At 44.9% G+C, this 22430-nt stretch overlaps 1 protein-coding gene across 1 annotated transcript in view; it reads left to right on the forward strand.

Annotated features, from left to right (window-relative positions):
• The first annotated feature begins 17539 nt into the window (after window positions 1–17539).
• ALMS1 (ALMS1 centrosome and basal body associated protein) overlaps window positions 17540–22430 on the forward strand; it is a 146315-nt gene continuing 141424 nt past the window's right edge. Inside the window, exon 1 of the mRNA XM_069067353.1 lies at window positions 17540–17765. Coding sequence (XP_068923454.1) covers window positions 17613–17765 — 153 coding nt within the window. The 5' untranslated portion in view covers window positions 17540–17612. The remainder of the gene's footprint in view (window positions 17766–22430) is intronic.

A 22430-nucleotide genomic window follows, 5' to 3' on the forward strand; every position in this document is an offset into this window, starting at 1 on the left:
CTCTCTCTCTCTCTCTCTCTCTCTCTCTCTCTCTCTCTCTCTCTCACTGTGTTGAGGAAATTCAGAAACCTGGGTTACTGACCCAGAAGCAAATGTGATGCCTGCCTGAACTGAATGCCAAGTCATGGGGACAAATTCCTCTCCCCTGGGATATAATGTAGGGCACCTCACCACTGGAGTGGGTTCTAGAAGCCAGATAAATAGTAGAGGGGGAGACCTTCTTTCTCTCTTATTCTCTTCAACCACCTCCTTTTTTTTAAAAAAATAAAAAGGCAAAGCAAAACAAAACAAAAAAAGGAATTTTACAGTAATAAAAACAGACCCAATCTGTGAGATGTACATATGTGTACTGAATATTGTTTAATCAGTTCCTTGCTAATATTGTTTAACTGACTTGGTTTCTGCCTACAAGCCCTAGGACCAAAGAATTACAACTCTGGGCAAGTCACATCTTCTCTGGGAATGCTATTAAAAAGAGGCAATCTTAGGCAAAATGGACTCAAGTCCCTGCCCTCAGTGAGTTTACATTCTACTGGACACACTGTAGCATAATTGGTAACACACTACAGGAATGGGAACTGCTCTAATTATTACAGATTGGACTCTCCTAAGGGGGAACTTCTAGGGTGGGGGTGGGAAACAGTGCTATGGAAAGTTTGTTAGATTTGGACTCATAGTACTTGGATTCAAAAATTTGGATTGAAAAATTTTGTTCCAAATATTGTGTTTGTCACTCAAGATTTGAACTGAATCTTGAAGGAAGCCAGGTAAGTTAAGAGGTAGAGGTGAAGGGGAAGAGCATATAGCCGAAGGTGTGGAGAGAGAAGATAGAGTGTGTATTGTGTTCCAGGAACAACTGGTAGGTTAATGTAAGTGTTGAGGGAGGTACGGTGTATGGGGGCCAGAAAGGGACCAGGTTGTGAGGGCTTTAAATGCCAAACAAAGGATTTTATATGTGATCCTGGAGACAATGATGTTGTTTGTCCTTTGTTTTGGAAGAGGACCATGACATCAGAGAGGCAAAGCCATGACTTGCAGTTGACTTGGATTTGAGTGAGGGAGCACTGTGCAAAGTCACCAGCCTCACTCTCTTGTCCAGAGCCATCTGGGTCCAGTGGCCAGATATTGATCAAGATGACTGGAAATGGGCCCCATAGAGCTAAGAAGGAACCGCTGGAGCTTACCAAGTGAGGGAGAGAAGGTGACATGGTGAGACATGTACTTTAGAAAAATCTTCATGGCAGCTGAGTGGAGGATGGATGGATTGGAGTAGGGAGGGACTGTTTTATCCTCCCTAACCCACATTTATATTTGGGGGAAATTGAGTTAAAATGAACATCAAAGCCAACTTTAAAGGGAAAGAGGAGAGTCACAAAAGAACCTGGAGAATATTTGTGGAAGCTGGGAGGGATTTCTAATCCTAACTCCCTTCCCTATGCTGGACTTTCCTTGACAATGAATGAATGAATGAACGGAAAGACATTTATCTAATCACCTGCTAAGGTACTCTGCTGGCTTTGTGCTAAGTGATGAAGATACAGAGACATTTGAGACACTTCCTGCCTTCAGGAAGTCTACAATCTAATGCGAAGACAATACATATTGGAGAATGGTGGTCAGGAAAGGGGATTTTTGGTCTAGAGAGAGTCGCAAGGATGGGGAACAGAACCATAGGCCATTGGAATGACTTGAACTTTCCAAGACCAATGATAGTATGGATTTCATTATTGATTCCAGAGCAAAATGTGGAAAGTGAGGATGGAAGGATGGCAAAATAATTGGAATTTGGGGCTGGTTGGATGACTGCCCTCACTGGTTCCCTAGTCAGGACAGCTCAGCCCAGAACAGAGTTCTAAAGATGAGGAGATTTCTCCCAGCCCTGGGTTAGCACTCATGGCCAATGCCACAGATATGACCAGGACTGCATTTGGGTGCTACTTTGTTTAGGACCCAATGGTCAAGCAAGGCTCCTCAGACCAATCCCCTACTTTCATCCCAAGCTTAAATGTCCCTCCTGCCTGGATATTAGTATTGAGTGCAGGCAAATCCATGATGATATGGTGAATTTGTAGAGAGGGGCTGGCACCTGGTGAGAAAACATCAGAGGTGAAGAGGTTTGCAGGAGTTGGCATCTCCCTGAGGACCAGTATGATGTAGAGAAAAGAGTCCCAGATTTGGAGCTGAAGACCCTAGGTTCAAATCCTAACACTGCCACTCTGAGTGAGGTTGGGTAAGTCATTGTTGCCACAGTTAGCATTTATGAAATATATAAGGTTTACAAAGCATTGTACATATTTTATTTAATTTGATCCTCACAACAACCCTGGAGTTAGGTGCTATTATTATCCTCATTTTACAGATGAGGAAATTGAAGCTCCAAAGATATTAAGTAACTTTCCTTGAGTCATTGGGCTGGGAAGTATCTGAGGCAAGATTTGAACTCAGGTCTTCCTGACTCCAAGTTCAGCACTCTATCCACTATGCCACCTAGCTGCCTGATGAATCTGTAAAGAGAGAGAATTGGGCTAAATGACCTCTAGGGTTCTAAACCTTATGATCCTAGGATTAGAGGATCTCAAAAATCTCTTTCTGGTTTAGCTAGACCAGGTCTCCCAGGAATCATTGATTAGTTAATTTCCAACTCCATTTGCATAAGCATTATTAAGAATAATAAATCATATTTAAATTAAACCAAATGCTTTTCCAATAACAAACTTCCATTATTCATGATGTCTGCTTTCACTGGGGGTTTATCCAGGCAGATGGGAAGCTGGTTTTAAGAAAGTTGTAAATGAAATGTCGGCTTTCCATGGGTGCATTTCTGATTTAATTAGCTAGCCCCTTCTGCTCTGCAAACATTAGCTCAGCGGGCCAATCCATAAGTGGAGTTCTAATTTTCTCCAGGAGCTTTCCCCTGAATTGTCCAAGGGACTCCATAAATTTGCAGTAATTGTCCTAAACCTTTTTCACAGCAGGCTTGTGTGGGAAGCCTTAAATAGGTCTCCTCCAGGAACCTGCTGAGTATAGGCAGCAAAGGATGCCTTGCAGACAGGCAGGGTTAGGGTTGAACTTTTGCTGCAGGCAACATCTCTTGGATGACTTTGACAGTGTTTGCTGAGGCTGGGCCTTGATGGAAGCCAATGCATTGGGGGAAAGCAAGGGGTTGAGTGCAGGCTTTCTGATGCTGAAGGTCCAGAGATATTACTAGGGAACTAGAATTGGAAGCAGACCTGAAGAGACAAGACAGGAGCCAGAGATGACCACTGCATTGGCTGAATCCCCATGTCTAGGGCCTGCTGGCCAATGGGCTGTTCTCATACAGAGGATCTGCCTCTGTCTGCCATATTTTTGTTAATCCTGTGTAGCTGTGTAAGGCTGGTATATATGATGGGTGAGTTGAGACAATTCAGCAAGCATTAATTCAGCATCTACTGGCAAGGTTATGGGAGGCGGTGTGGGGGTTAGCCAACCTCTGCAATCAAGAAGGCCTGAGCTCAAGTTTCAAGTCTGACACATACTGACCATGTAACCTTGGGCAAGTTAACTTAATCTCTCAGTGCTCAACTTTCGGAGACAATGTGTTACATTAGAGGGGGCTGTCTTCCTCTAATGGGGGGGGGGGTTTCGCCATCCAGGAGTTCCCTTTTTCAACGAAATAATGAATTCATTCCCTCCTTTATTCCTACGTGCAAGACATTGGTGAGGCAGTAGAAACTAAAAACAGGCCCTACTCTCAATGAGCTTCCATTCCATTGGGATGATATAATGTGGATATAGATACATAAGCATCAATGGTCTTGAATATGGTGGTCTACCTCCAGAAAAGTTTCTTAAGGAAGAGCTGGAAAGCCTACCTGGATTTAAATCTCAATTCTGATGCTTCTCCTTCCATACTCCTGGACTGTAGGTCTCTTCTTTTTACTCCATCATGGCTGCCTCCTAGAAACCATGGGTCAATCCATTCATGGGGCACCATGTTATTTTAGGATTCCCCTGCTAACATGCCAAAATCAATCAACGATGACTGTGGAAGTGAAAGTGAGGTTGGTGACCTTGCATAGCCCTCCATCACTCAAATCGAAGACAACTGCAAGTCATGTCATCATTTCCTGATGTCATGGTCCTCTTCAAGGAAGGACCAATACAACAACAGCCAAAATCAACACCTTAGCTCTTTCCTCTGCTCAATTTCACACCTCAAACATTGCTACATCCTTCCTTTACATCTATTTTCTCTTCCATTGGTCCAGTCCCCAACTACTCTACTTGTGATAAGTTAGTCATTGTTGCTGCTGCTGCTATTTGTCCTTTAAAGAGGACCGTGATAAGTTAGTCATTGTTGCTGCTGCTGCTGTTTGTCCTTTAAAGAGGACCAAGGACATCACAGGGTGATGTTTTGACTTGTGCATGAATTGGATTTAAGTCAGGTGGAATTGCACAAGGTCATCAGCCTCACTCTCTCTTCCAGAAGTCCAATAGCAAGAAAAAAGTCAAGATGATTGGTGATGGACCAGGATGTAGAGGATGATCTTGGAATCTTTGATTCCCACCTTCATGGCTGGTGGAACAAATTGTTTTCATCCACCCATTCCCCCTGGGGAAGTCTTCGGATGCCTGGGGTAGACATCCCTCTAATTTATCAATGGGTTTAAGGCCTATCAGTTACCCTCATTTGGGTTTGGCTTGTCTGTCAAAACGGTTTTACCAGGCTATGGCTGCTGTGTATATTACAGCTTTTTGGAGCCACAGGTAAGAGTTGGGTGAATAAACATCCCTGAAAATGCTTGCCAAGCCTTCATCCCAGAGGGGCTGGTCCTCCTAAACACCTCCTGTACCCCAATCAGTCAATAAGCATCTATTAAACATTTACTATGTGAAGGCACTGTGCTGTGTGCTGGGAATACAAAGGAAGGTTAAGAGAGAGTCCTCATTTGAACTGGAAGAACATTGTACACAGTAAATAATATTGTAATGCAGAGCATCTGTGAAAGACAGCTCTCCTGATCAAGACAATGACTTGAGACAATTCCAAAAGAGAGCTGATGACCTCTGACTGCAGATTGAAGCAAACTTTTAAAAAAGCTTTACTTTTCTTATTTTTTTTGTCTGTGCTTTCTTTTGCAGCATGGCTAACTTGGAAATATGGTTCACATGACTTCACATGTATAATCAATATCAGATTGCTTGCCTTCTCAAGGGGGTGGGGTGGGAGAGTGGGAAAAAGTTTGGAATTCAAAATTAAAAAAATGAACACTACAATTTTTATATGTAATTGAGAAATGGTTAATGAAATAAATAAATAAATGATTTAAAAAAAGATAGCCCCTCCTCTGAAGTAGCTCCCGGTTTTATTCCATCTCTTCATCTGTCCTCTGAGAGTTTTTCCTTTCCATGAGTCTTTCTTCATCTCTTATCTTGACTCTCTCCTTAATTAATGCTTCCCTTCATGCTTCATACAAATGAACCCTGATCTCTTCCAAACATTTATTTTACTGGACTTGTGATTACATCAGTGCAGAAAGCTTCTGCTGGGGAATTTGTCGCAATGTAGATCAGTATCATCTTTGCAACTTAGTGAATTGTCTAGAGCACTCAGAGGCTAAATGACTTGTTTAGGGTCACACAGCCAGTATATGTCAGAGGCAGGACTTGAACCCAGTCTTCTGGCTCCCAAACTAGCTTTCTGCCCAATACTTTAGGCTGCCTCTTGGGAGAGAGGGCATGGGGGAGGGAGGATCATGAAAGGCTTCATATGGAAGGGGATTCTTGAGCTGTCTTGAAAGGAGGGCTCTGAAACTTTACATCCCTGTGTAGTGTTAGTACTATTGAGATGCTTCCTTTCCAAGAAGAATAAGGTAGACACTAGCTAATGAATACAAGATTTGGTGAGGATGATAAAAGTACCAGGGAGCACTGAAGTTGATTTTTATTGGTCACCCCTAGTCCCTATTCCTCTTACTTTTAAGATCTGCCAAGTGTAAATAACAGGGATATTTCACCATTCCCAATGAACTGGTTTTGTGAAATCAGAGGATTCCTCTCTAGGGCAGAGAGAATGGTTGACACTTCTGCTGTGAATCTCTCAGCAATATTTTTATCTTACTATGAATGAACTTTTGCTAGGGTTGGGAGTTGGTGACTGGGGGGTGGGAGTGAGAATCAACACACTTACCCAGAGGCATCTCTGACATTGGACTAAGATTTCTCCCAATTCATTTTCCAAGAGAAGAAAATTCCAATGCCTCCCCTCCCCACCCCCGCTCCATTTCTCTTCTCCCTCTCTCCTCCAGACCCTTCCTGAACTGTGGCATTATCCTTCTACCTGGACAGAACCACTGACTTCACATCCTATGGCCAAAAGGGGATGGGAATAACAGCATCTACTTCCCAGGGTTTTTATGAAGATCAAACAAGGCAATGTACAGATAATATGAGATAGCACATTTATGGGACTGGAAGAAAGTCGGGGGAAGCCTCTTTGTGCCTCAGTTTCCTTAAATCTAAAATGAGGATCTTGGTTTCTGCGGTCTTTTCCATCTTGGCATCTATTGCCTAAGTATAACAAAACACCCAGATAAGGTATTTTTTTAGAGGGACTTAGGATAAAGAGTGCTTATGGGACAGTCACAAGGGGGCAGACTTCTTTCATGTTCAGTCCCATCTCACCATATACTTGGCTGGAGTTGGGATTTTCCATCAGAGTACACTGGCTGCTTCTCAACCAAGAACCCAGAGTCTGGGCTTAGATCCCTGGATTTGGTTTGAAACACAGGGCAAACCCTTAGAGAAAAACAGTTTCCATCTCTTTGGACTGACACATTTCACATTTCTGCTACTATAGTATTAAAAATGTCTTGTAACTTTTCTGGGGTAGATACCCCTTGATTAAATGGGTGCTCTCCTGCCCATTCATGCATGAATTCATTAAGCATTTATTAGGCTTCTACTGTGTGTCAAGCACTGTGCTACATACTGGGGATTCAAAAAGCAAAAATGATACAGTCCCTGCCCTCAGGAAACATATTCTATTAGGGAGAAATGTATGCAGTAAAGTAAATTTAAGAATAATATTTAAAAAGTTATCATGGGCAGATGATGAGGTAAGGTATTATGTAGGAAATCATCATTGAACTGACCACTGAAGAAAGCTAGGGGTTTTGTGGAGCTGGGTGGAGGAGGGAGGGCATTCTAGGCATGGAGGTGGGGGTGGGGAGTCCCTGAAGGCTCAAAAACAAGATATAGGACATTGTGTATAGAGAGCAGAAAAATAGGCTAGTTTGACTCAAATGAAGGATGAGGGAGGGTGAATAATAGGCAGTAAGCAGGGCAGGGAGGCTGGGGCTCCAGGCTGGGAGATTTCTTTCATTTCTGAGCATCATTTTACAATTGTGACCTGCTATAAGAAAATCAAATATAGGAAATGGGGATTTTTAAAAACAGCAGATAAATGAGAGGGAGAGAATTTCCTGTGAAGAGATGACAATGATGAACCTGATTCCACAAGGTATATACTTGGAACATGGACTTGTGAATGTGGAGATGCTTAGAGTCTGGAGGGATATTAGAGGTCATCTAATCTGACTCCTCATTTTGCAAATGAGGGAAAAGGAGATCCAGAGAATTAAGTGACTTACCCTGGTCACATTGGCAGTAAGTGGAAGAGTCTGAGTCAACTCATCTTGACTTACTTCTTTGGTTCCAAATTCACCATGATTTCCACTATTCTCCTTTAGGGTTTGTAGGCTTCAAGAGCAGACTGGTTCATGTTTGGGAAACAGCCCAATGTTTTTGATGCCTCCAAGGACCAATGTTTTTAACATTCTCATTCTCCTGAGGATGATATATCACTTGAGTTGTGGAAATCCATGATCTCCAAAGGACTATTGAAGGTTACTGAAAGGACAATGAAGTTCCATAGGCTGAAACGCATTATCAAGGAAGATTGGGCAGGAGAAATAATAGAAAGGATGCTGGTAATAGGTAGAGTCAGCAAAGAAGGCAGGATTATTCCATAGCAAGAGCCCAGGATGACTTAGGGACACTCCTTTGCTACTGACACAATGTCAAAAGCTATTGAGAAAAACCAACAGCACATTGGGTAGAACCCATTTGGGATGAGATGGAGTCATGGGATGAGAAGGCATGGATTGGTTGTATGTAGAGATAACTAGGTGGTCCAGAGTGCTGGACCTGGAGTCAAGAAGACCTAGTTCAAATACAGCCTTAGACATTTCCTACTGTGTGACCCTGGGTAAGTCATTTAACACTGCTTGACTTACAAAGAACTGGAAATTGAGGGATGCCCAACAAATGGGGAATGGTTGAACAAGTTGTGGTAGATGAATGCAATAGAATACTATTGTTCATAAGAAATGGTGAGCAGACAGATTTCAGAAAAGACTTGGATGAATTGATGCTGAGTGAAGTGAGCAGAACCAGGAGAACATTGTACACAGCAACAGCAGCATTAAATGATGACCAACTTTGATAGATTTAGCTTTTTCTCATCAATGTAAGAATCTAAGACAATTCCAAAAGACTAATGATGGAAAATGCTATCCATATCCAGAGAAAGAGCTATGGAGTCTAAATGCAGATCAAAGCATCTTATTTTTTTCTCTTTTTTTTCCTTCCTTGTGGTTTTTCCCTTTTGTTCTGATTCTTCTTTCAGAACATGACTAATGTGGAAGTATATTTTATATATAGCCTATATCAGATTGCATGCCATTTTGGGAAGGAAAGGGAGGGGGAAATTTAGAACTCAAAATCTTATAAAAGTGAATGTTAAAAATTAAAAATAAACAAATAAATTAACAGCCCAGTTTGCCTCTGTTTCCTCATCTGCAAAATGGGGATCATAATATCACCTACTTCCCAGGTAGTTGGTAAGATAAAATGAGACAATATTTGCAAAGTGCTTTGCAAACCTTATGGAGTTATATGAATGTCAGCTATTATTATTATAATCTATACCACTGGAAGATGCTTTTCAATGAGGACACAAACCCATCAAAGTATCAAAGTAAATTAATACTTGTTCAATAGGTATGGTGTTATTTGTACCCCAGTCTCTTGGTCATGAGAATCTGTGTGTGAAATATTTAAAAACCACTCATGACTTTATTTATTTTTCATTTTTTTGCTTTTTGGAGGGCAATTGGGTTTTAAGTAACTTGCCCAAGGTCACACGGCTAAGTTTTTTGTTGGTGTGTTAAGTGTCTGAGGCCGGATCTGAACAATCCAGCACTCTACTCACTGCGTCACCTAGCTGCCCCCACCCATGACTTTATAAGTGTTTTATGATTTACTTTTTATGATTACTAGTTCAGGGACCAGGGCTTTTTCTTCTTCTCTTCCTCCTCCTTCTTTGACATGAGATATTTGTAAGGGCTTTTCAAACCCACAATGATTATTGCTGTTACTCCAGTGTTGCTATGAGGCTGAAATGAGATCCTTGATGGGAAGTGCTTTATCATCTTGAAAATACTGGGGAAATGTGAACTTAGCATGACCCATTTTTCTAGGTGCCTCAATAAGGTCTCCTGTATTTAGGAATTCAAATGGGATGATGGTTTGTGTTTCGAGTAAGGTGGGTGGAATTTTGGTCTTTCTCTATTGTATTATACAAGTAATGGAAGTAAAAATATTTTATTAAAAGCACAACTGTTAGCTGCCAGTTGAAATGGACAAAGCTCATCCACTCAGAGACCTGGGGATGGCTGTGAAATAGAGAATTTTGAACCCAAGTTAACTGGCTGCCAAGACATAATTTTGCTGCTGAACTCTCTGCCTGGGCTGGTTTTATTCACACTCTTTGCAACAGGACAAAAGCGAGGAGGTGTTTGTGGGGCAGATCTCTCACCTTCTGCTGGAGGGGACTGTGAAGTAAACAGTGTCTGTTTTCATCTGAGGAAGAGATGTCTTCACTCACAGGGAATTAAATTTATTTTTTTCTTTTCTTTGTTTTCATCTCTATGCTTCTGTAGGAGTCAGGAGATCCCTAGTAAAGAACCTCCTTTTCCCATTGCAGATCTGCTAGTTGGGTACCATAGTGTGAAGAGGGTGGTCTGGAGGCACTGAGAGCTCAAGAGATTTGATCAGTCATAGAGCCCTTCTGCTTTTTTTTTTTTTGGAGGGGGGAAGGCAGGGCAATTGGGGTTAAGTGACTTGCCCAAGTCACAGCTAGTAAATGTTAAGTGTCTGAGGCTGGATTTGAACTCAGGTCTTCCTAACTCCAGGGCCAGTGATCTATTCATTGTGCCTATTCTCTATTCACCTAGCCACTCCACTAGATAATTATCAAAGGCACAATTGGCAAACCCCATCTGGTCACTTCCAGGATCAAATCTAGAATCTTCTATTTGGTGTTCAAAGCCCCTCCTACTCAGCCTCTCCTACTCCCAGCCCTTTGTCCCCTTGGGCACACACCTTCTGGCTAGATCTCAGACAAGACTCTACATCTTTCAGTTCTGGGCATTTCCACAATCTGTCCTCCATGCCCAGAATCCCCTCCCTTATTTCTGCTTCCCAAATTCCTCCAAGTCCCAGATAACATCCCACCTTCTACAAGAAACCTTTCCAGTTTCTCTCAATTCTAGTGCCTTCCTTCTATTAATTATTTCCTATTTATCCCTGTGGGGTCCCAATTGGTAAAAGCCATAACAAGGCTACAGTGACCAGTACACACCTTGTGTGTCTGGACATTCACCCAGCAGCACTGGCCTTGATGCCTGGGGTTCTGGATTCAAGCCCAGTACTAAGCATTAAGTTGAAACATTAGCAAAGTCTTGATGATGTATGTAATGAGAATCTACAGCTTCACCTCCCTTTGTCTTAACTCTATAATTGCCATGGGGCTTTTCCTGGGGTCTTTGAAAGGATCCATTGAATCCTCTGGCTACTGCCCCAGACTGATTGTTAAACTCTTGGCAGGGATCCATCATTCTGCCCCACGTAAGTAACCCATTATGGTTATTAAACCACTCTTATAATTATCATGGAGACTCTTTCTTTGGTATTAAATTTACCCCACTGTTTGGGGCAAGGGGATGATGAATATTCCTGTGTAGGGGAATTCCAGACCCTGTATATAGCTTAATAACATCTAAGTTGTTTGCATGTTGTCTCCCCCATTAGACCATGAGCTTTTTGAGGGCAGGGGCTATTTTTAGCTTGTCTTTGTATCCCTGGCATTTATCACAGTGCCTGGCATATAGCTGTGTGACCCTGGGCAAGTCACTTCACCCTGTTTGCTTCAGTGTCCTCATCTGTAAAATAAACTGAAGAAGGAAATGGTGAACTACTCCAGTATCTCTGCCAAGAAAATCCCAAATGGGGCCAAGAAGAGTTAGACATGACTGAAATGACTGAACAACAAAATCACTGAATGCATTTATATAACATATTAAGGTTTTCAAAGTACTCTAGGCCCAGAGCTCTATCCACTGAGCCGCCTAGCTGTCTCCTAGGGCTAAGAGATGGTTGGAGGTAAATATATTCTCAGATGAGAGTATAGGTCAATGTCTTTTTTACTTTATTCTGTGTATGATAAACTATGTAATAATACCATGCAATTTTTAATTCTTTGAACATATTGGGAGGTGACCTGAAAGAGTTGAATCTATTAGTGGGGGCTATAAGCTACGTATGTTGTTGTTCAGTCATGCTGAACTCCTTGTTACCCCACTGGGGGTCTTTTTGACAAAGTTTGCCATTCCCTTCTCCAGTTAATTTTACAGATGAGGAAACTGAGGCAAACAGGGTAAAGTGACTTGACCAGGGTCACACAGCTAATAAATGTCTGAGGCCAGATTTGAACTCAAGAAGATGAGTCTTCTTTACTTCAGGCATGGTTCTGCCCTTGGTTACACTGAACTGCCCATAAGCTAGTATAGATAATAGATTTTATATTTTTAAATTTTCTGCATGATTTCATTTCTTTTTTTTTTTTTAAAGCAATCAGGGTTAAGTAACTTGCTCAAGGTTACACGGCCAGTTATTTCTGGGTGTGGTGCTGAGTGTCTGAGCCCGGGATTTGATCCAGGTCATCCTGACACTGGAGCTGGTGCTCTTACTCACTGAGCCACCTGGCAGCCACTTGGCTGTCCCAAGATTTCATTTCTTAGGTTAAATTCAGACTTATCAAGTGATAAAGTTAATTGAAGATGTTTTAAGAGTGACCCTGTAGCACTGTGGGCTGCTAAGGGAGTAGCTAAGGTGCTTGCAGCCTGAGCATCTTAGGGTAGACCATTGTAGCGGCAAGCACCCCAAGCGTCCTCAGGGTTTGCCGCCACCACAGGTTCTTGGATCTGCTTTGTTAAAGAAAAGCAACTCAAAATGGGTTAACAAGCTTATTTTAATCAGTCAGACATATATCGTTTACCTTGTTCAGGAGAAAAAGGTCGGCACCCTGAACTTCAAAGTATACAGGCAGAATTATCAAGACAGAAACAGATCAAGTAGACAGATTTCCAAACTGTCCAACCATTACATCCATACCAAATCAGCATCTGGGTTCAGAATACAGATCAAATCCCAGAACACTTCTCAAAGTGAGCCCCCAAAACAAAGCCTCACATCAGGGCTTATATAGCCTTCTCCTGGCTCAGAGAATGTAACAACCTTTTGGACCCACTGGCCAATCAGAAAGTATCTACTGAAAAACAAGCCTCCCACCCCAGGCTCCAGGTGCACCTCAGCCTAGGGGCAGGGAAGATCTTCCAAATTTGCATTCCCATTACAACCATGGAGACAATGAAGACTCTTAGGAAAACCTACCAAGGCCTGGGCTGCTGCCTCATGTGGAGCATCACCAGGTAGACAATTCAAATATTAAATTCAGCTAATGAAATTCCCTTGCTGGATAATTAACACTGAGACACACCGTCTTTCCATAAACTTAAGGAAATATAAACCAGACAATACAGATTGAAGGAACTCTCTCATTGGAAGCAAAGTAACAGTTCAATCAAGAGAGAGTCTCAGATCTCACCCAAAGAGAAATTCCCTGAAGTCTCTAGGGCAACAAGCTGTGAAAGAAACATGATCAAGCTCCTCCATGCTGGTTTCTTCCCAGAGTTTTTCTCTTTTCCTTCACATGAGGGGAGACATTGTGAATCTTCTGTCTTGAAGCTGGAAGGCAGAAGACCCCAAAGAGACTAGAGAGATGGGGTCTTTTTTCTCTCCCCTTCTTGACATCCTCAGTCCCACCCCTTGTGCAGACAGAAGGCATTGATGGCTACCAATGAGGACAGAGTCCCATACCAATGGGCTTGGGTGATATATGCATTTAAAAATATTCTTCTGAGAAGAGGTCCACAAGCTTCACCAGACTACTCAAGAGATCCATGAGATGAAAAAGGTTAACAACTCTTGGTCTCAATCAACTCTTACATGACCAAGGAATATATTGATCATGAAGAAGATTAAAGACCTACCGAAGTTCACAAAGGTGGCAACAGTCAGGATTCCAACCCCAGTCTTTCAATTGCTAATCTGGGGCACACTATTAAGTGCCTAATATAAGGGCAACTAGGTGGCAAAGTAGATAGAGCACAGAGCCTGAGTTAAAATGTGACCTCAGACACACACTAGCTGTGTGATCCTGGGCAAGTCACCTCACCCTATTTGCCTTTGTTTCCTCATCCATAAGCTGAGCTAGAGAAGGAGATGGCAGAGCACTCTAGTACCTTTGCCAAGAAAACCCCAAATGGGGTCATGAAGAGTCGAAAACAACAACAACGTGTATTGGGCACTGTGCTAAGCCCTGAGGATACAAATATGAAAAAGACATGTTGTCCCTTTTGTCCTCAGGGAGTTTACAATCTAATGGAAATAGCACACAAAAGAAAACTGTAAAAGGAGGGAAGGTATGGGGGAGGGAAGAGGGAGAAATCAAAGAAGTCCCAAATCAGGGCAGTTTTCCACCCTCAAGATCCCCAAGATGTTTCAGGGACCATTTATTACAGGAATGCACTGCTATTCCTGCTCCCTCCTCAAAGTATCTTTTATTTAGAGAGACTTGTGGGAGAGACAGCACAGTACAGGGGTGAGATCTAGTTCCTAAGATAGGAAGATGGGTTCAAATCCCTGTTCTGACCTGTACTGTCTTTGTAACTCTGGGCAAGTCTCTCAGGGGCCTGGGTAATTCTAAATTCAGAAAAGGTACCGACCTGCATTGGTAGAGAGTTTCCTCATCTGGGAGGTGTTCATATCAATGAAATCCCAGACTCTCTAACTTATCACTTCTCTGTGTCTCTCTTGGGGTTCAATACATACATACGTATATGTATACACATATATGTATATACATATCTTATATATAATTTAGTCTCCTTGTGGACTGAGACTTTCCTTTCAAAGAAGATCAAAGAACCTGTGCTAGCAGGCCATCCTGGGTGTGCTAGGGTACTTGCTGTTACACATGCCCAAAGATCTCTCAGCCCAGGACCTCCAGCTGTCATTGATATGAGAAATCATGGAGAGGCATCCCCAGTCCCCATTCTGCATCACAACCAGTGACCAGTGACAAGAAACTGCTGGCCAGGGGCAGCTAGGTGGTGCAGTGAATAGAGCACTGGCCCTGGAGTCAGGAGAACCTGAGTTCAAATCTGGCCTCAGATACTTGACACACTTACTAGCCATGTGACTTAACCAAATTGCCCTCCAAAAAAAAAAAAAACAACCAAGAAATTGCTGGCCAATTTCTACTTACAGGTAGGAAGACACGGGGGCCTTGGAAGCAGCAGCACCTTCCAGACCACTGGTCTTATTTCCAGCCCAACCTCAGAGTCATCCTTCCAGAAGGCAGTTTTTTAGCACCATCTGCTAGCTACAAGGCAGGCTTGCCAGCCTGACTGAGGCAGCAAGGACTCTTGAGAGAAAGAGAGGGGAGGCAACAGGGCCCAGACAAGGCAGAACACCACCACCCCAACCACTGTTGTCCCTTAGATCCTGACAGGAGACGGTCCAGCATTCTGAACCCAAGAGTCTTGAGAACAGCAATGCTTCCAACCAGGACCTCATTATCCTGAGAAGCAACCTGTGTGTAAATGCTGCCTGGATCTGCTCTTGCAGGGGGCTACAGGCCAGTAACCAAAATCCAGGAAAGGAAGTTCTCACCAAAATCCTAGGCCCTGTGAAATGATTCAGCATCAGGCACTGATATCACGATATCCACAGAAATTACATTAAAGAAGAGGTATTAACATCTGCTTTGCTTCTGTATCTTCTGGGACCTTTCCATCTGACTCACAGCTAAATTCTCCTTCTCCTCTGTCTCTGCCTCCTCGTTCTCCCCTTTTCTCTCTTTCCCCTCTTTTTCCTTTCTATACATTCTACGTATATATGTAGATTTGTACATACATATACTCACATATTCTACATAGTTTCCCCCATTCAAAAGTTAGCTCCTTGAGAGCAGGGACAATCTGCCTTCTGTTTGTATTCCTAGGGTTTGGCACAGATCTTTGCTCCTACAAATTGCTTAATAATCCCTTTCTTCTTTCATTCTTTCTCATCCACATGCAAATTGCCAGACATCATCATTTCTTTCTCTACAATCTCCTCTCCTCACACCATTACAGGGCTCAAGTCCTCCCAACTAACCTGGTCTAATGGACTAGTAACCTTCTCATTAGTTTCCTTTCCTCGTTTCTTCCCATTCTAGTTCATTCTCCACAGAATCACCTAAATGATTTTCCTGTATCATCTCTTCAAGTCAACCCTCTTCCCCACCCCAATATAGTGGCTCCTATTAGCCCTGGAATCAATTATGTCCACAGTGCTTTATCCTTTAATATCTTTATAGACTGGTCCCTCCACATCTTTCTTCTACTCTACTGAGCTCCATGAATTCTGTGTCCCAGCTGGGCACTGACCTACCTGTTGCTCCTTGAACATCTGCCTCCTAGGAATTTGGGGAGGATTAAATTAGATTTTTTTTGGGGGGGTCTGGATTTGTGATTTCACTAGAGGCAGGGAACTCCCTCTAGCAAATGAATGGAGCTACTGCTCTTCTAATCCAGAGGCTCCCAAAGTGGGAGATGCTGCAAATTTAAACCAAACCAAACTGTTAGACAGCTAAAGAAAGTACATTTCTGGGGGGAACTGAGTAAAATTTTATTTTTAAAAAGAGGTGGTAGGCCAAACAAGTTTGGGAACCTTTGTTCTAGTCCTAGGGAGTTGCCTGGGGGCTCTAAGAGGTTAATTGACTTTCCTTGGCTTAGATGGGAACTGAACCCAGGGAGGAAAAGGAAAATGACACTTGACAGCCCTAGCAACTTCTCTGCCAGCATTCTCTCTCTCTCTTTTTCCCCCAGCATTGTTTTCAATGAACATTTTCTACTGGGCAGGGGAGGTGAGGGGAGGTGGGAAATGCTGGTCAATCTCTGAGGACCTCTGGCCAGTGTCAAAGGCAGCATTTGGACCTGGATCTTCTCAGTTCTAAGGCAGGCTCTTGGAAATAGGATCAGCAAATATATGTATAGTGGATGAAAATCCATTTTCAGAAATATAGGAACCATTATTGCTCAATTACATTAATGGATGGAGATGGACTGGGACAGCTAGGTGTTGCAGTGGATAGAACCAGGAAGACCTTAGTTCAAATCCAGCCTCAGACACTAGCTGTGTGACCCTGAACAAATTACTTCACCCAGCTTGCCTCAGTTTCCTCATCTGCCAAAGGAGCTGGAGAAGGAAATGGCAAATCACTCGGGTATCTCTGACAAGAAAACCCCAAAGGGAGTCAATTTGCGAACATCAACTACGATCCTTACCACAATCCTCGGGGTAGGTACAATTATGATCCTCATTTTACAGACGAGGAAACGGAGGCACAGAGAAGTAGGCATTTGCCCAGGGTTCCACACAGCTATATCTGAGTATGCGAAGCTGCATTTGAACTCAGGACTTCTGACTCCAAGCCCACAAGTGTTATTAAAATCTTTGGATGGGTAGCTGCATTCTCCTAGGATGGTGGTTCCCTGTCACTGCGGACCGCAGCTCCTCGCTGTTAGGATATTAATAAGCATTTAGGCACTTACTGTGTGCCAGCCCCTCGCCCTAAACCAAACCCCAAACCAGGGGACGGTCACTGTTCTCGCGGAGCTCACAGTCTCCAGGGGAAGATGACAAGCAAACAGCTGAGTGCAACAGCCTGCGGATGGGATGGACTGGAGACAGACCCGAAATGCTAGAGGGGGAGATCGCGGAGGCACGCGCACTGCACGCTCTGTTTCTTTAGAAGCTGATTTTTCGCACCACCAGCGATGTACAAGTTTTTCCGCTCGCTCCTGCGGTCCCAGAGGCCCACAAGTGGCCTCCTGCCGCCCTTCACAGCTCCGCTCCCCAGGTGAGGGGCGGGGCCTGAGCCTGCCCTAGTTTTCAGTACAGAGGCCGGCTCCGGGACTCCCTCACTCTTCCTATCACGCATGCGCCACCCCCCCCTTCCCCACGGGCCCAGCGTCCTTAGCAACCGGAGCGCCAGCGAAGACTCCCCAGCAGCCCCGCGCGACGCAGGAGCGGGGCGCGCGAGCGGGAGCCCAGTGAGCCTGCGCGGGCAGCCAACGGTCGGCGGTCGCTATTGAGTCTTGGGCAAGAGAGGCGCCAACATGGAGCCGCCGGCGCCGGCTCCCGGCCTGGGAGAGGGAGAGCAGGCTCAAGGGGAGAAGGAGGCGGCGGAGGCGGCAGACCAGCGGCAGGGTGAGCGGAGGCCGGAGGAGGAGGAGCAGGCGGGAGCGGGGCCGCCCGGGGGGAAGCGAGGGGTGAGTAGTGGTGGCGGCACGGCTGCGCGCGCGCTCCTGGGGGGCATGGCCTTGAGACCTTCCCCAACCCGGGCCCTGCGGAGCCGGCCCTTTCCCTTCCCCCGCCTCCCGCCGCCATTCGGCGGCTTGGGGCGGAGTTCGCCGGCTGCCGGCTCCCGGGCTCTCGTGCCAGGTGGTCCCGGCCCTTCGGGGAGGGGGTGTGTGCAGTGCGGACTCCGGGGGGGCCTCCTCCGTCCCCGAGCTTGTCCCTGCCGGTGCCGTCCCCCCCGCCGCGGTCCGGGGGCTCCGGAGGCGTTGCCTCGGGCGGAGCCGTCGGGCCCGGCCCCTTCCTCAGGGTCTCGGCCCTCCTGGCCCCGGCCTGGGCCGCGGAGACGCCGAGCCGCGGGGGCCCCTGACCCAGGGCTGTGCGCCCTGACCCCCAGGCCCCGCCCTCTGACCCCGGGCCCCGCCCCTGACCCCGGGGGGGGGGGCTCGGGCCGTGGAGAAGGAGGGTCTTTGGAATTGAGCGCCACCTAGCTTCATCTGTGCTGCGGGGCCGCGCCCCCTGGAGGGCACCCCGGGGAAGGCGGTCAGGAGCCGACGCGGCCCTCTGGGGGGAGGGTGGGAGGAGGGGGGCGGGGTACACCGGCACTGGGGCTGTAGGGACTGAGATGGAGCGGTCACCAAGCATTGATTAGGCGCCTGCCATGCGCTGGCGCAGCGCTGACACGGGGGTACAGAGGAGGGCCTCCTGTGGAGAGGAGAGGCCGGGGGCAGCCAGGGGGTGCCCAGAGTCTGCAGATGAGAAGCAGTCAGAGGCCCAAGCCGCTGGGTTGTGGTTATTGGGGAAAGGTAGGGAGAGGCCTGGTTGTGCAGGGCCTTGAATGCCGCGCCAGAGAACGTTGCTTTTGATTCCCGGGTGATAGGGAGCCCTTGTCAGGTCTGTGTGCTAGATTAATTTGATAACTGAGTGAGGATGGGCTGGAGGGGGGAGACGCCTGAGGCAGGAAGGCCAGCCGCTGTCAGTGTTACCACCTTCCAAGCTGGAGGGCTGAGGGCAGTGGAGGAGAGCAGGCTGCATAGAGCCTCGGCAGAAGGTGGGATATATAGGGGGGTGTGGAGTTCGTGTGCCGCAGGTCAGGTGTGTGGGCAGGGGCCCTGAGGAGGGAAGGCGATGGGCCCTGTCTGAAAGGCAGCTGGACATTGGAGACCGCGGTCAGCGGAGAGCTTGGGACAAGGAAGGTAGATGGGAGTATCATCGGCAACGACGGTCGTGAAATGCCTGGGAGCTGAGTGGGTCTGCCAGTGACTAAGGGAGAAGGAAGAGGGGCCAGGACAGACTGGGGCTGCCCGGGTTAGGGGCGATCTGGAGGAGGAGCCAGCCAGGGAGACAGAGCAGGGGTGGCCAGAGAGGTAGGGGGAGAACCGGGAGAGAGAAATCCTAGAGAGAAGAGAGCGTCCAGGAGACGCTGATCCGCGGTGTGCAAGGCTGCAGAGCGCTCAGGGAAAGAGCCCTGAAGAGAGCAGCGATGAGGGAAACATTGTAACCCTCCTGCTGGCCAGTGCACCGAGCTCGCTATGGACTCACCCGCCGACTCTGCCACTCACTGTGGCCTTTTTTCTCAGTGTCTTCGGTTCCTCTGGGGTTAAGTGAGGGTGTTGGGTTAGATGGCCTCTTCTGCTCTTTCCAGCTCTAAATATCATGAGCCCTCGGGTCCCCACACATATCTGCCACCAAGAGCATCAGCTGGTGTGCTTACCAAGGTGTCCAGTGTTGTGTGAGTGCACATGCACATAAATGCAAAATGTTCTCAGTTACCAAGGATTACCGCTGGCCGAATGGTGACCTGGAAAACCATAAAGGAACATTTTTTTATCTTTTAGTGTATTTTTATTTATTTTGTTAAACATTTCCTAGTTTGACACCTCTGTTCTAGATATTTAGAGAGGGGAGTTCAGGTTGTGGGAGTAGGAGAGGCATGTATAATTGGAGGATCATGAACCAGGTCATGAGGGAGCAGGAGGGAAAAGAAGTGGAAGTGAAGGCCTGGAGGTGGAAATCAGCATGGTGGACTCTGGGAGGCACTTAGGTGGTACAGAGGGTAGCGCTCTGGGCTGGGAATCAGGAAGACCCAAGTGCAAATGTGACCTGAGACGCTTAGCTGTGTGGCAGTAGGCAAGCCATTTGACCTTTGTCTGCCTCAGTTTCCTCATCTGTAAAATGGAGATGATAATAGCACCTACCTCCTATGGTGTTAATATCAAATGAGGTAATGTTTGTAAGATGCTTTGCAAACCTTAAAGCTCTCTATGTAAATGCTGACTATTATTGTTATTCTTGCTGTTATTATTGTAGGTTGAGGTCATGAAGGGATTTGGAAATAAGTCCAAGAAGGTTGGACTTTGGCATAAGGTCTGTGAAAATCCTTTAAAGATGTTTGAGAAGGGGATTGACGTCAGAGGAGTGCTGATGTGATGCATACTGGATATTTTTTTTGGGGGGTGGGGGAGATGGAGTGGATAGGGTGGAGACTCCTGAAGAAGACACTAAGTTGTAGAGGAGAGGTTGGAGGTAGGATCTTCTCTAACCACATTGACCCCTAATCTACTTTATTCACTTAATATCCCAGACTCTTTGTGTGTGCGTGTGCATGTGTGCTCGTGTGTGCATGTGCGAGCATGCGAGGGCACCTGTCTAGGTAGCTTTTTGAGAGTAAGGATGCCATCTCTGTATTCAGCCTTGCCTCAGGGTGAAAGGATGAGATGCATTTCAGGTGGCTAGGCAGACAGCTAGCTGGTTGTTGTATTCTACTGGCTATATTTCACTGGAATTTTTCTTGAATAAAATATAAAGGACTATGATTTAATAATATTAATGATTGTTCCTTTAGTTGGATGCTTTAAAACCAAAGTACAAGATTATATTGAATATTATGTTTGCTTTGTTTGTAATATTATGTTTGCTTTGAATATTTAAAATATAGCCGATTATTATTCCTCACAAATATTCTCCATCTTCCAAGTTATGTTTAAATGATTTCTGTGGAAATGATTATTCATGTTTAGCAAATGACCGTCCATAGCTGTCTTTTGGACCTTCAGAGTTGCTTTCAGCTCTGATGCTATGATCTTATCATAGATTTATTGATGTTGACAGTTGTATCTTCAATGGGTGGAAAAGCACATATCTCCAAATTAAAATGGATTATTTGTAGTAAAAGGAATTATTCTGGTTTGCCACAAGACTTTTTTTTTTCTTTTTGGAGGGCAGTTGGCGTTAAGTGACTTACCCAAGTCACATGTCTAGTTTTTGTGTTAAGTATCTGAAGTTGGATTTGAACTCAGGTCCTCCTGACTCCAGGGCTGGTGCTCTATTCACTGAGCCACCTAGCCGCCCCTATGGTTTTTTTTTTAAAGCACTGATTTTCAAAGAACCTAGTTTTCTTAGACATTTAGTACCTCACCTAACGCATTTTCTTTCTCTTTTTCTCTTTGTCTCTCACCTTTCTCTCTGTCTCTGTTTCTTTCTCTTTCTCTCTGTCTCTGTCACTCTCTCCTTTCTGTCTGTCTCTTTCTGTCTCTGTCTCCTTCTTGCTTTGTTGCTATCATTAGTGACAGTTGTAGCTTTAAAAAAAATCAGTTCTTTTCTGCTTCTTATTCCAGGCATCAGTGAAAAAGAGCACTGAGAGGCATGGGTATACTTGGGAGTCCCTTTTCACTTCAGAGTTGTGATTAATGCAGACCTGTTTGACTGGAAAGAGGAGAAGTTAATCAGTTCTTAAAGCAACTTTTGTTCTAATATCCATCTAAAAGTTTTTCCTCATCATTCTTTCATTAATTTTGTACATCAGCTCAGAGGTAAGTTATTAGGTTTTTCCCTTTAATTGTTAATGTAGGTGATTGTGAAGTAAAAGATAGAAAAAAATTATAGATTTACTGTTAAGTAAAATAAAACACATTCATCAGTCAGTCAATCAACAGTCATTAAGTAAACACCTACTGTGTGCTTAATAAGACTTAGATAGGTGGAAAGACTTTGGGGTGGGGAAGGGAGCAGGAAGGGGAGAAGTATAAATAAAGGCATTGCTAGGCACTGAGCATGGAGAAAAATGAAACAGCCCTTGGAAAGGATATTTGGAGTATGGATGGATTCTGAGGCCTAGTCAAAGAGTGTCAGTTTCTTTGGGACATTTATCTTTCAGAATGGTCCCAGATTTTCTGTCTTCTGCTTGGTTCTTTCCTGGATAGCCAGAAGAGGTGGTAAACCATTAACTTGTACTTTAAAAAAAAGCTGTCTTCATTTGAATGGAAGAATAAAACTAGTTGCTTCACATTTCATCAGTAATGCTGAAGTTATGTGTATAACTTTTACTTGAAGACATTCTTTTAAAATAAGCTTCAAAATAACCATCTTCTGCCCATCAGCACTGGGTGTTTTTCTCATATACACAGCTGTTACTTCGTAATCATTTAAAAGATGTAATTGCTCTAATATGACTGGTGACCTCTTTGTTCCTTCCTCATCATAATTTCCACTTACCAGTTGCCTTCTGTGAAGTAATGTTGGGCAGGCTCTAGCGGGTAATGATAGAAAGACTGTAAGATAGCCTGTGCCCAGGAGAAGTTTGCTGTTTGATTGAAGGATGTGCACCTAGAAAGATAAGTGACAGTACCTGGTATCACATG

The sequence above is a fragment of the Petaurus breviceps genome, unplaced genomic scaffold (genome assembly GCF_028583685.1).
Source record: "Petaurus breviceps papuanus isolate PSGF00001 unplaced genomic scaffold, PetGlider_PUasm1.0 139, whole genome shotgun sequence".
NCBI classification, from domain to species: Eukaryota; Metazoa; Chordata; class Mammalia; order Diprotodontia; family Petauridae; genus Petaurus; species Petaurus breviceps.